General features: G+C 41.9%; 1 protein-coding gene across 2 annotated transcripts in view; it reads left to right on the top strand.

Annotated features, from left to right (window-relative positions):
• The window catches only part of KLHL12 (kelch like family member 12), a 35,098-nt gene that overhangs the window by 14,334 nt on the left and 7,565 nt on the right, over positions 1 to 13,199 (top strand). For both annotated transcript variants that reach the window (XM_049634374.1, XM_049634375.1), the window contains exons 5-6: positions 2,851 to 3,000; positions 4,522 to 4,636. In XM_049634374.1, the coding sequence (XP_049490331.1) occupies positions 2,851 to 3,000; positions 4,522 to 4,636 (265 nt within the window). The remainder of the gene's footprint in view (positions 1 to 2,850; positions 3,001 to 4,521; positions 4,637 to 13,199) is intronic.

Below are 13,199 nucleotides of genomic sequence, written 5' to 3'. Positions count from 1 at the left end.
TCACTTCTCAAACTGTTTTCCTTTTTGCTCTAAGATTGTGTTGTCCAGTTTGCTAGGCACACATGGCTGTTGAGCACTTCAAATGTGGCTGGTGTGACTGAGCAGCTGAGTTTTTAATTTAACTTAAATTTTTTTTAACGTTTATTTAATTTTTTTTTTAATGTTTATTTTTGAGACAGAGAGAGACAGAGCATGAATGGGGGAGGGTCAGAGAGAGGGAGACACAGAATCTGAAACAGGCTCCAGGCTCTGAGCTGTCAGCACAGAGCCCGACGCAGGGCTCGAACTCACGGACCGTGAGATCATGACCTGAGCCGAAGTCGGCCGCCCAACTGACTGAACCACCCAGGCGCCCCTAACGTTTATTTAATTTTTGAGAGAGAGACGGAATATGAGCAGGGGAGGAAGAGAGAGAGGGAGACACAGAATCCGAAGCGGGCTCCAGGCTCCGAGCTGTCAGCACAGAGCCCGATGCGGGACTTGAACTCACAAGCTGTGAGATCATGAGCTGAGCTGAAGTCAGACGCTTAACTGACTGAGCTACCCAGGCGCCCCTCTTAATTTTTTTTTTTTTAACAGAGCAAGCAGGGGAGTGGAGCAGAAGGGCACGGAGCCCAACACCGGGCTCCATCCCACAACCCTGGGATCATGACCTGAACTGAAATCAAGAGTTGAACACTCAACCAACTGAGCCACCCAGGCACCCCTTCACTTAATTTTAATTAATGTAATTATAAATCTCCATACGTAGCTGGTGGCTACCATATTGGACAGTACAGCTTTAGGGTTTCAGCATGTGCTCTCCTGCTTGTCTTGGAGCACTCTCTTAACTCTTCGTGGCTAATTGCTACTCACCCATCATATTGAAATCTATTTCTTCTGCAGGGAGGCCTTTTCTGACCCATCAACCTAAATTAGGAAATCTCGTGTTATTCTGTCTCATAGCCCCTGTACTTTTCCTACATAGTACAGAATGACAAAGTGGCATTGTTCGTTTTTCCAACTTACCTGTTATCTCCCCACTTAAAAGCAAGGTTCATGTCTCATTTGTTACCAGTGTATAACCAGCTTCCAGCACTGGGCCTGGCGCGTAGTAGGTTTTTGGTACATCCAATGAATGAACGTTCTGAAACGTCTGCATTTTCAGTTCTTGGGAAAAGTTCACAGAATGGTGTCTCTGTCTGGGCACTGTCACATTCTGAAAGGTCTCAGAACAGATGCGTTCTAGGCGCTGGTGGAGGAGGCACAGGACCTATATGTAGGTGTCTGTCTTGGGGAGGTCTTAGGTGTTAGTAGATGTAGTGCTCTTGCAGGGATACAATGTAGGTTTTTTAGGCTGTGCCTTATGCAATTTGTTACATGTAAGCTTAGACCTAAGTTCCCCAAATGATTAATTACATATATCATCTCAAAGCATTGTGCCTGGTAAATAATATTTATATTATATATATTATATATTTCTATATATATTTATACATATAGAAATATAATTATATATTTATATATATATAAATAGTATTTGTTCAGATGCTAATTGACAATTCTTTGGAAACTGCAGCATTATAGCATAATGATATAAGAGAAGTTTCTGCTTCACAGGCTTGGGTGGAGGTGTTGGGGAGCAATCCTGGAGGTCGTTAGACAACACTTATAAACACAAGTTGTTTTAAGAGGAAATTTTTTATGGAAAGAGCCTAAATGTCCATCAACTGATGAATGGATAAAGAAATTGTGGTTTATATACACAATGGAATACTACGTGGCAATGAGAAAAAATGAAATATGGCCTTTTGTGGCAATGTGGATGGAACTGGAGAGTGTGATGCTAAGTGAAATAAGCCATACAGAGAAAGACAGATACCATATGGTTTCACTCTTATGTGGATCCTGAGAAACTTAACAGAAACCCATGGGGGAGGGGAAGGGAAAAAAAAAAAAAAGAGGTTAGAGTGGGAGAGAGCCAAAGCATAAGAGACTGTTAAAAACTGAGAACAAACTGAGGGTTGATGGGGGGTGGGAGGGAGGGGAGGGTGGGTGATGGGTATTGAAGAGGGCACCTTTTGGGATGAACACTGGGTATTGTATGGAAACCGATTTGACAATAAATTTCATATATTAAAAAAATAAAAAAAAAAATAAAAGCTGCTTTGATGGAAAAAAAAAATAAAAAAAAAAGAGGAAATTTTGGGGGTGCCTGGCTGGTTCAGTCAGTAGAGCATGCAACTCTATCTCAGGGTTGTGAGTTCAAGCCCCACGTTGAGCATAGAGCGTATTTTAAAAAATATATAGCAAATTTTGAATAGGGCAACAGATTCCTCCTCCCCCTGCAAATTTTCAAAAATGACCAGAAAGGGGGCACGTAGGTGGCTCAGTCAGTTGAGCGTCCAGCTCTTGGATATCAGCTCAGGTCATGATCCCAGGGTCGTGAGATTGAGTCCTGTGTTGGGCTCCACACTAAGCCTGGAGCCTGCTTAAGATTCTCTCTCTCTCTCTCTCTCTCTCTCTCTCTCTCTCTGTCTTGCAAATTAAAAAAAAAAAAGATTCAGGAATGGATGGAAACAATTCTGAAGTAAAAGCCCACTTGTAACTGATGGTTTATTAGGCACGATCTGATTTTTTTTTTTTTTTTTTTTTTAAACCCAGTTTGACTGCAGTTCTTTTGCTGGTCTTAATGAGTCGTGTCTGAAAAGGATTGTCTTCCCAAGAGCTTAGCTGTTTCTGGAAGAGAGGAAATAATGGTGGTAGGGGATGGGGAGCAGGAAGGAGAAAGTAAGCACGGTTACTTTTTGAAATTGTGAGAAAATTGGAAAGGCAGAGTCAGTTCCATGATGTGTAATTACACGTTTATAGGTGGATTCTGAGGAGCCAGTCTTTGAAGCTGTCATCAACTGGGTGAAGCACGCCAAAAAGGAGCGAGAAGAATCCTTACCTGACCTGCTGCAGTACGTCCGGATGCCCCTGCTGACCCCCAGGTACATCACAGACGTCATAGATGCTGAGGTAAGTCAGGCAAAACACACGGGATCGAAAACCATGAGTATCTCTTGTAGCTTAGTATTACGTACTTCAAATTGGTTATTCACCGTAGGCACAGAGTCTCCTGGTTAGCGTCTCTAGGAGTGCCAGAGAGGATGGTGCTAGGTGGTCTCCAGATAATTGGTTGGCAAGTTATCCTTCTGGAAATGAAAATCTATGGTTTAATTTTCTGTTTTCTTGTCTTTTTGTTTGCTGTGCCCCTGTGTTTCACGTAAGCAACATCAGATGACAAATGTTGTCCCCTTCTCCATCAAACATAAATTGTTCCAAATTGCCCCGAAAAAGATGCTTTGCTTATCAAATGTCTTTATTTTTGACCTCCTGTGAAACCCAACACCAAAGTAATTTGATGCATTCTTATATGAATTTGGGTTATACTGTGTGTATTTATTTATTTTTATTTATTTATTTGTTTGGTTTTTTTACGGTGTTTATTTATAAAAGCGTTTCTCCAACCCAAGCTCTTTGTGTGTGGTATGTTTTCACCGTATGTATCACCTGTTTACCTAGACTGTACTTTGGGCAAACACTGCTGTTTAGCACATAGGTAAAGCCCAGGTCAGTGAATGCATTCCTTCCTCTGGCCCAGCCTCAGACCTCTTTGGGAGTTAACTACAAACACAGTTTTCCAGTTCACATTAGAAAAGTTGCAGGCTGATTAGTGTCACATGTCAAACTCACTTTCTCATATTTGTAATTTCTTTCTAACAATTCATATTGCCGTTGTGTCTATTTCCTTATTTTGTGGTTCACAGCCCAGCCTCTCGAGTCAGACTCAGGAGACTGAAATCCTATATTCACCACTCACCCTGGAGTGGGGGAACCTGGCCTCACTCCCCTTCTCCCTCTGAGCTCCTCTAGGGCTCCTCACTGGCTGAGCCGAGCCAGAAGTCAGAGGGCATGGGGACCCTACGACGTAGTTCACGTAGGCCAGTCTTCTAAGCCAGAGAGTAGAGTGAAGAAGGATGTGGAGTAAATTAGGATACGAAGGAGAGCTGCCCAGTACAGAGCTCCATCAGGGGAGACCTAGGCATCGTGACAGTGTTGTGAACATTTGGGAAATTATTTCAGACAAGATTTACTTCTTCCTGTCATCCCAGGAATTAACAGTAGCCTTCTGGTTTTCCCTTAAAATTTTTGTTAGCTATTACATACTTGTGTTTGTGTAATCACTGGAAGGATGTACAGACAAACTAATTAAAATAGTTACTGCCCAGTGCCGAGGTAGATAGGGAATACTTCTCAGTATATCTTTTTATGTCGTTTGATTTTTGAACCATGTAATAATATACTGTCTATTAAAAAAATTTTTTTAATCATTTCTGGAAACCAGCAGCGTAGTTATTACCAGCAGCCCTCTTGGAACCACAGGGCTTTAGAAACTGGTTTTCTATATCAAGAAGTGAATTCTTATGTGTGCCATTTATACTCGTAATATTAAAGACGTGACCCCTGTGGCTCACTTTACTGCCTGCTGTATTTCAGCCTTTCATCCGCTGTAGTTTACAGTGCAGGGATCTAGTTGATGAAGCAAAGAAGTTTCATCTGAGACCTGAACTGCGAAGTCAGATGCAGGGACCCAGGACGAGGGCTCGTCTAGGTAAGCTGGCATCTTGGCAGAAGGAGGGATATTTTTCAGCTACCCCTTGCCAGGTGGCATGATGTAGTTGAAAAGAACATTCTGTAAGAAATACAAAGACCTGTTTTAGGCCTGTTTTTAACCTTTTAGAAAGGGTGTCACCTTGGACAAGTCACTTTGCCACCCTGAGCTCTACTATAAACCAAGGATACCTTCCCTATCTATTTCCCGTAACTATTTGGAGGATTAAATGGAATCGAGTGTGTAAAAGCACCTTCTAAATTGTCAAATATTATGCAGGTTATGATTTCAAGATATTTGGAGTCTTGTGAATTAGAAATTATTTCAAATACCAAGTAGTAGTTTTCTCATTCTGGATGAAAAGAGGAAGGAAAGGCAGCAGCATAGTATAAAGTTCAGGAGTGACATGTAGTACTTAAGGACCTGGAGCCTGGACTCCGGAGCCGGTGTGGGTGCAGATCCCAGCTTACCACTTACTAGGTGTATTAACTTTGGCAAGAAACTTAACCTCCCTGTGCGTCAGTTGCCTCCTCTGTAAAGTGGGCATCATCACAGCTCCCGCCTCAGAGGTCGTTCTGAAGAGTAAATGAAGTAATGGACGTAAAAGGGTTAAGAGTTCTTGGCACATAACAAGCGCTGTGCACATTAGCTGTTGTTTTAGCAAGGAGGCTTAGGTGCAGATCTCAGCCCCACCAATGACAGGCTGTATGGCCTTGGGTAAGGTATCAGTTTGTCTGAGCCTGTGCTTCTGCCTCTAAAGTGAGGGTCCGAGCATCTTACCTCACTGTTGTGACGGAGATTAAACAGGATAGTGTATGTAAGATGCCTGACATTTTAGCCGACGGGTGGTAGGACTCAGATATCACCTTATTTCTGTTTCCTATCCTCCCTATTTTGCTGTTGTAGGTTATAAATGATATATGGGGTGGCATTTTGTTTTTGTTGCTTTCTGTTTTTCCCCTGACTGTGGACTCAGGCCTGCCAAGGTATTAAATTATAATTAAGCTGTTCACTGATTGCTTTAAGTAGAATGATGATTTGTCTCCTATATATATGCTTTTAATTTAAATCCAAGTTAGTTAACATCTTGTAATAATGTTTCAACGTCCCCTATATTTTTGATGGCATAAGTACCATATGTCAACATAGAAATTTTAGAAACACAGAGAAGCAAAAAATAAATAAAAATCATCCATAATCCTACCACCCAGAGATGTTGCTTTGTTTGGGGTTTTGTTTTGTTTTTTTTTAAGGGGACTCAGAGAAGAAGTAGTAAATGATACTGTTCTAATTCCTGCAGGATAACAACATGTGGTCTGTATCTCATACTATATACAGGGATATGTACTAATCAACAAGACAGATTGAAGGACTAAGCATGAAAAACCATGGTAATATTAGAAGTTAGAGGAAAATATTTGTATAATTTTTGGGTGGGAGCCTTTTTTTTTTTTTTTCTATTTTTAGTTGTGGTAAAATTTACCATCTTAACCATTTTCAAGTGTACAGTTCAGTGATGCCTGGGGGGCTCAGTCGGTTAGGTGTCCAACTCTTGATTTTGGTTCAGGTCATGATCTCACAGTTTATGGGTTTGAGCCTTGCATCGGGCTCTTTGCTGATGTGCGGAACCTGCTTGGGATTCTCTCCCTCTCTCTCTGCCCCTGCCCCCTCTCAAAAATAAATAAACGTTTAATGTATATATATATTTTTTCACATTGTTCTACAACCAATCTCTAGAACTCTTTTCATCTTACAAAACTAAAAAGTCCATACCCAGATGGTAGCCGTGCTTGTGGTGAGTGCAGCATAATGTATAGATAGAGTTGTCAAATCACTATTTGTGCACCTGAAACTCATGTAGCATTGTGTGTGAACTGTCCTCAAAAAAAAAATAAATAAAAATAAAAAAAACCAAAAAAAAAAAAAACAACACCCCAGGAACCATATAAATCAACAAGAAAAAAACCAACACAATAGAAAATTGGCATGAAAGACTTCTAGTAGCCCACTGAAGCTGAAATACAAGCGAACAATGAACATTTGAAAATATAGTTCATTACCAGGTCTAGAAATGAAGGTTAGAACAAGGTATTTTTTAAGTCTGTTTGTTTGTTTATTTTTGAGAGAGACAGAGAGTGCAAGCAGGGAAGGGGCAGAGAAAGAAGGGCACAGAAGGTCCAAAGCGGGCTGTGTGCTGACAGCAGAGAGCCCCATTCGGGGCTCGAAGTCATGAACCATGAGATCATGACCTGAGCTGAAGTCAGCACTTACCTGACTGAGCCACCCAGGCGCCCCTTAGAATAAGATATTTATTGAAGTGGAAGATATTAAAAATATTTCCGGGCGCCCGAGTGGCTCAGTCACTGGAGTATCTGACTCTTAATTTTGGCTCAGGTCATGATCTCAAAGTTCGTGGGATTGAGCCCTACATCGGGCTGCACTGAGAGTGCAGAGCCTGCTTGGTGTTGCAAACTATGAGTCTGGAGTTCTCTCTTTTCCAGCAAGAGAGCGGATGCAGAATTGAATACAAAAGAGGCTATTGCCCGGGAGGAGACAAGAGCCCCTAACAGGGCTTTCATCTCCGTATTTATTGAGCGCTCAAGATCTTGCACGTGGTGAACGTGAAGAAAACAATCAGATAGTAATCATTAGCTTGTGTGGGTAAGAAGCAAAGGGTCTGGGGGAGCAAGTGGAGTTTGTTAGCAAGGTACATTGGCACTAGATGGGAAGTAATTTCCTGCAGGTGATATAACAAGCTGCTCCTGATCCCATTACAGAATCTGGCTAGCTAACCTTAGGCGCTTTCACCCTGTGGTGGTGACTTTCCACCCTAAGCTCTTTTCTAACCCATTTATGTGAGTAGAACCTATTCCCCCCCCAGCTTGGGATTCTCTGTCCCTCCCTTCCTCTCCCTCCCTCTCTCTCTCTCTCTCTCTCTCTCTCTCTCTCTCTCTGTCTCTCAAAATAAACTTTTTTTTTTAAAGTGAATACTCTTTATGTCCCATCTGGGAATCTGTACTATAGAAATATTTCCAGGATGGGTGGCTCAGTTGGTTAAGCATCCAGCTTCTGGTGCATCCAACTTCTGTTGAGATCATGATCTCTCTGCTTGTGAGTTAAAGCTCTGCATCAGGCTCTGTGCTGACATCTCGGAGCCTGCAGCCTGCTTCGGATTCTGTGTCCCCCTCTCTCTGCCCCTCCCCAGCTCACATTCTCTCTCTCTCTCTCTCTCTCTCTCTCTCTCTCAAAAATAAATAAAACGTTTTTTAAAAAATAAAAAAAAAAAAAATATTTCCAGGAAAAAAGGGAAACAACCTGAATTCCATCTGAAGAAGAATGAATGGTTGACTGAATTATAGTACAACTGAAGCATAGAATATTATGAAACTATTAAAAGCATTGAGTCAGACATGTGTAGCTGGACAGAGTAACTGGGTATATACTAAGTTGGGGGTACTTTTCATTGGGGAAAAAAAGGCAAAAACTCCTGTATATGTACTATATATGTATATGTTTTCATGATTATAAACAAAGGATATGTATGCAAGGATAAACACCTTTAACAAGATGGGATTGCAGGGGAATATTTTTACCGTTGCTTTATTTATATACTTCTGTGTTATTGCCATGTGTGGTTACCTTTGTTATTTAAAAAATAATAAAAATAGATATTCTTTCAATATTATGTGAGCCAGTATATAGTGGAAATCATCTGGTACAAAGAAAAGACACTTTGCTTCCTTTGATTTCGACTCCCAATGCTATTACTCTAGTAACTTGCTTTTTGAATCTGGACAAGTCCTTTAACTTCTCTGGATTACCATTTCTTCTGTATATCAGGGGAGTTAAATTCAAACCACTGAGGTTCTTTCCAATACAGAAGATAACATTTCTTTTTTGCAGAGCCAGAAGTGTCCCAGAGAGTACTCAATAGCACTTCCTAGCTGCTTGTTAAATTGAACTAAAGCCAATGAAAATTTGTGTGAACGAGCAAACCAGAAGACTTTTTGGAGATACATTTTCTGCATTTCTCTGTACTGGCAGGAGAAGGTGCCCGCCTGCTTAGAGAACTTGCTTATTGCCCTGATCTTGAAAGATTAGGATTCTACATGCCATTATAATTTTGAGGTTATTTTTCAGAAGTTCCAGAAAAGAAATTCTGAAGCCATTTCCAATTCCCTTTTTTTTTTTTTAATGTTTATTTATTTAGTTTGATAGCAAGAAAGAAGAGAGGCAGAGAGACAGGAGAGAGAGAATCCCAAGCAGGCTCCGTGCTGTCAGTGTAGAGCCCTATCAGGGCTCAGACGCATGAACCGTGAGATCATGACCTGAGCCAAAACCAAGAGTTGGCCGCTTAACCAACTGAGCCACCCAGGCACTCCAACTAGATTCTTTTTTTTTTTTTAATTTATTTTTAAGAGCGCGTGTGCGCACGCGCGTGCACACACACACACACACACACACACGAGTGGGGGAAGGGCAGAGAGGGAGGAAGAAAGAGAATCCCGAGCAGGCTCTGCACTGTCAGCTCAGAGCCCGACTCAGGGCTTGATCCCAGAAACTGAGACCATGACCTGAGCCGAACTCAAGACTCGGATGCTTAACCGACTGAGCCACCCACGAGCCCCTCTTCTTATTTTAGCATCTCCTTATCAGCGCCTTAGGAAGTAAATTGTTCCTGCCTATCATGTCTTCTGCCCATCTCTATTCATAGAGGTTGCTAAACCAGCTACCAGGATAACTCTTCTGCATACAGCATAAGGAAATTAAATTTACAGCTACATAAAAATAGCTTGCCAAATCATGTGTGAGGATTCTCTTTTAGTTATTTACCTCTTAGCCATTACTTTCTCACAGAAGACATAATGGAAATTGCAATTCCTAATTTGTCACAGTCTCCTTTTCTGAGCTAAAGATCAATACGTATGGCAGTGTAGTCTCTGAACCGTGTTATTTTAGCAAGCTTGCAGTCTGTCTGCTGTATTCCTCTAACATCACACCACAGCACACACACAACTCCTAATCCCTCCCCCCACAAATAATGACCATGGCATTGTCAAGATGCCTCAGTTTTACTAATGTGCTTTTTCACACTGTTTCTGTCAGGTGTTTTATTGATTGATTGATTGATTGATTATGTATTGATTTTGAGAGAGAGCGTGAACCGAGTACGGACAGAGAGGGAGAGATAATCCCAAGCAGGCTCTGTGCTGTCAGCACGGAGCCTGACATGGGGCTCAACTTCACAGACTGTGAGACCATGACCTGAGCCAAAACCAAGAGCAGCCAGGCACCAGCCAGGCACTCCCTGTCAGGTGTTTTAGACCTATCTTCCTCGTTGGAAAGATAAAAATCTAACAAGTCCCTCCCACCCCCATTCATTGGCAAAGAACAAACAGGCTTTTTTCCAGTCAATCCTTAGACTAGCTCTTTTCACATTAGTTAGATTGTTAAAGTAGTGGTCCCCAAGTTAGGGTCCGAAGACATTAGAACACTGGAGTTCTTCCAGGAGAGGAAGACTTTCTAGGCAAAAGCAATACAAGAAACCACAAAGGAAAAGGTAGTGTATTTGACTAAATGAAAATGCGCAACATTATAAGACACATTAGGAAAATAGATTTGCTACAACCACAGCAAAGGGTTAAATTTATTTGTATGTAAAGAGCTCAGTAAAAATGCATGGGAGGAACGCTAAAGACTTGAGTGTTCAGTTTACAGAGGGGGAGGTACAATTGACTACTAAATATAAGGGGGGAAATGCGACATAATCACTAATAGAGTCTTATTAGTAATAAAGTAAGAATTAAAACAATAAATACAATTTTTTGCCTACCATAGCACCAGAGATTAAAAAAAAAAACAATATCCAGCTACAGAAAGTAGAATGAATTGGCATATATATGAATTGGCCTTATATGTTGGTGGCCATATAAATTGTTTTAAGCCTCAGAAAGTAATTTTATAATTTTTATTAAAAGGTTTTTTTTTTTTTTTTTTTTTTTTTAAGTTCATGTTCTTCACTCTAGCAACCTCCCAATGCTGTATTAAGAAAATAACTGGGGGTGCCTGAGTGGCTCAGTTGGTTGAGCATCTGACTTTGGCTCAGGGCATGATTTCACGGCTCCTGGGTTCAAGCCCCATGTCGGGCTCTGTGCTGACAGCTCAGAGCCTGGAACCTGCTTGGGATTCTGTGTCTCCCTCTCTCTCTGCCCCTCCCCTGCTCTCACTCTCTTTCTTTCCCTCTCAAAAATAAATAAACATTAGTTTAAAAAAAAAAAGAAAAGAACTGGCGGGGCACCTGGGTGGCTCAGTCAGTTAAGCGTCTGACTTTGGCTCGGGTCATGATCTCACAGTTCGTGGGTTCGAGCCCTGCATCAGGCTCTGTGCTGACAACTTAGAGCCTGGTGCCTGCTTCAGATTCTGTGTCCCCCTCTCTGCCCCACCCATGCTTGTGCTCTTATCTCTCTCTGCCTTTCAAAAATGAGTAAACATTAAAAAAAGAAAGAAAACTGGCATTTCGGGGCACCTGCATGGCTCTGTTGGTTAAGTGAACAAGTCTTGGTTTCAGATCAGGTGATGGTCTCACAGTTCGAGGGATCAAGCCCTGAGTTGGGCTCAGAGCTGACAGTGCAGAGCCTACTTGGGATTCATTTTCTCTCTCTCTCTCTCTGCCTCTCCCCTGCTCACACATGCACTCTGTCTTTCCCTCTCTCAAAAATAAAAATAAACATTTTTTTTTGGAAAAAAAAAAAAAAGCTACACAGTCTAAATAAAGACTAAACTCCTATCTGTTCAGGGGCGCCTGGGTGGCTCAGTCAGTTGAGTGTCCGACTTCAGCTCAGGTCATGATCTCATGCTTTGTGAGTTGAGCCCCACGTTGGGCTCTGTGCTGACAGCTCAGAGCCTGGAGCCTGCTTCGGATTCTGTGCTTCCCTCTCTCCCTACTCCTCCCCTGTTCACACTCTGCCTCTCTCTCTCTCTCTCTCTCTCAAAAATAAACATTAAAAAAAAATTAAGATTATATCTGTTCAGTGTGAAAACACTGGTGCTCTCATACTTATCAAAAGCTCTGTTGGTACTTACATGTAACTCCAGCAGTACCAGCAAGTTCATTACTTAGATGCAGCTCGGTAGACAGTGTTTCAAACCACAAGACCTGGGGCGCCTGGGTGGCTTAGTGGGTTAAGCGTCCGACTTGGCTCAGGTCATGATCTCACGGTCCATGAGTTCGAGCCCCACATTGGGCTCTGTGCTGACAGCTCGGAGCCTGGAGCCTGCTTCCGATTCTGTCTGTGTGTCTGTCTGTCTCTCTCTCTCTCTCCCCCCCGCCCCCCCGCTCATGCTCTGTCTCTCTCTGTCTCAAAAATAAATAAACATTAAAGAAAACAACAAACCCAGGGGTTCCTGGGTGGCTCAGTTGGTTGGGCATCCAACTTCAGCTCAGATCGTGATCTCACAGTCCGTGAGTTTGAGCCCTGTGTTGGGCTCTGTGCTGACGGTTCGGAGCCTGGAGCCTGCTTCAGATTCTGTGTCTCCCTCTCTCTCTGTGCCTCCCCTGCTCATGCTCTGTTTCTCTCTGTCTCAAAAATAAATAAAAACATTTAAAACACACACACACACAAGATCTGTCATGGGAAAATAATGAAGAGTCCTTCATGACAAAGACGTTTGGAACCAATGGTCTAGGACCCCAGGCATTTAGAACCATAAAATCCCTGAGTGCCTCTTGCTGATACATTTGTCCAAGTTCCACTGTAAACATATAGTTCCCAGCATGTTTATGGAGAAACTTTCAGCTAAGAGGAAGCACTGTCAATTTTCTGGGTTTTGTAACATAATCTAAGTATTTCTTACCTGTTTCTATGTCCCATCCTTCAGAAGCTGCCTGAGTGAAATATTATCAAGGAAGTGGTTTTTTCCCCTAGGCTTTTTTTTTTTTTAAGCATTTGAGGAACTTAGAATTTAATGAAACTCCGAACTCATTTTTATGAGTATGTTCTTTGTTTAAAAATGCCTTTTTTTAAAATACATAATTTGTTGTCAAATTGGTTTCCATACAACACCCAGTGCTCATCCCAACAGGTGCCCTCTGTGCCCATCACCCACTTTCTCCTCTCCCCCATCAGCAACCCTCTCCCACCAACCCTCAGTTTGTTTTCAGTGCTTAAAGAGATGCTTATGGTTTGCCTCCTTCCCTCTCTGTAACTCCCCCCACCCCCCGACCATGGTCTTCTGTTAAGTTTCTCAGGGTCCACATATGAGTGAAAACATATGGTATCTGTTTTGCCTGACTTATTTCATTTAGCATAATACTAGGCTTTTGTTTTCTTTGTTTCTGGGAATTACATAAAGCAACAGGAATTACAGCTGAAAATCAGTGGGAATTTTTTAAATGCGCAAAGCATAGAAAATGCCTCTCAGTTGTTGTGGAGCATGTTCATTGTGTTAGCCATACAGATATCATCCACTAGTATCCTATTTACCTACAGAGGGAAACGTGTGTGAATAGAATTGTTTTTGCCTTCTCTATTAAAATCAGAGGGAGAGAAGCAGTACTGTAAGA

This window comes from Panthera uncia, chromosome F1, assembly GCF_023721935.1.
Source record: "Panthera uncia isolate 11264 chromosome F1, Puncia_PCG_1.0, whole genome shotgun sequence".
Classification (NCBI taxonomy): Eukaryota; Metazoa; Chordata; class Mammalia; order Carnivora; family Felidae; genus Panthera; species Panthera uncia.
Note: the sequence above shows the minus strand (reverse complement) of the source record. Positions and strands in the feature narration are given on the sequence as shown.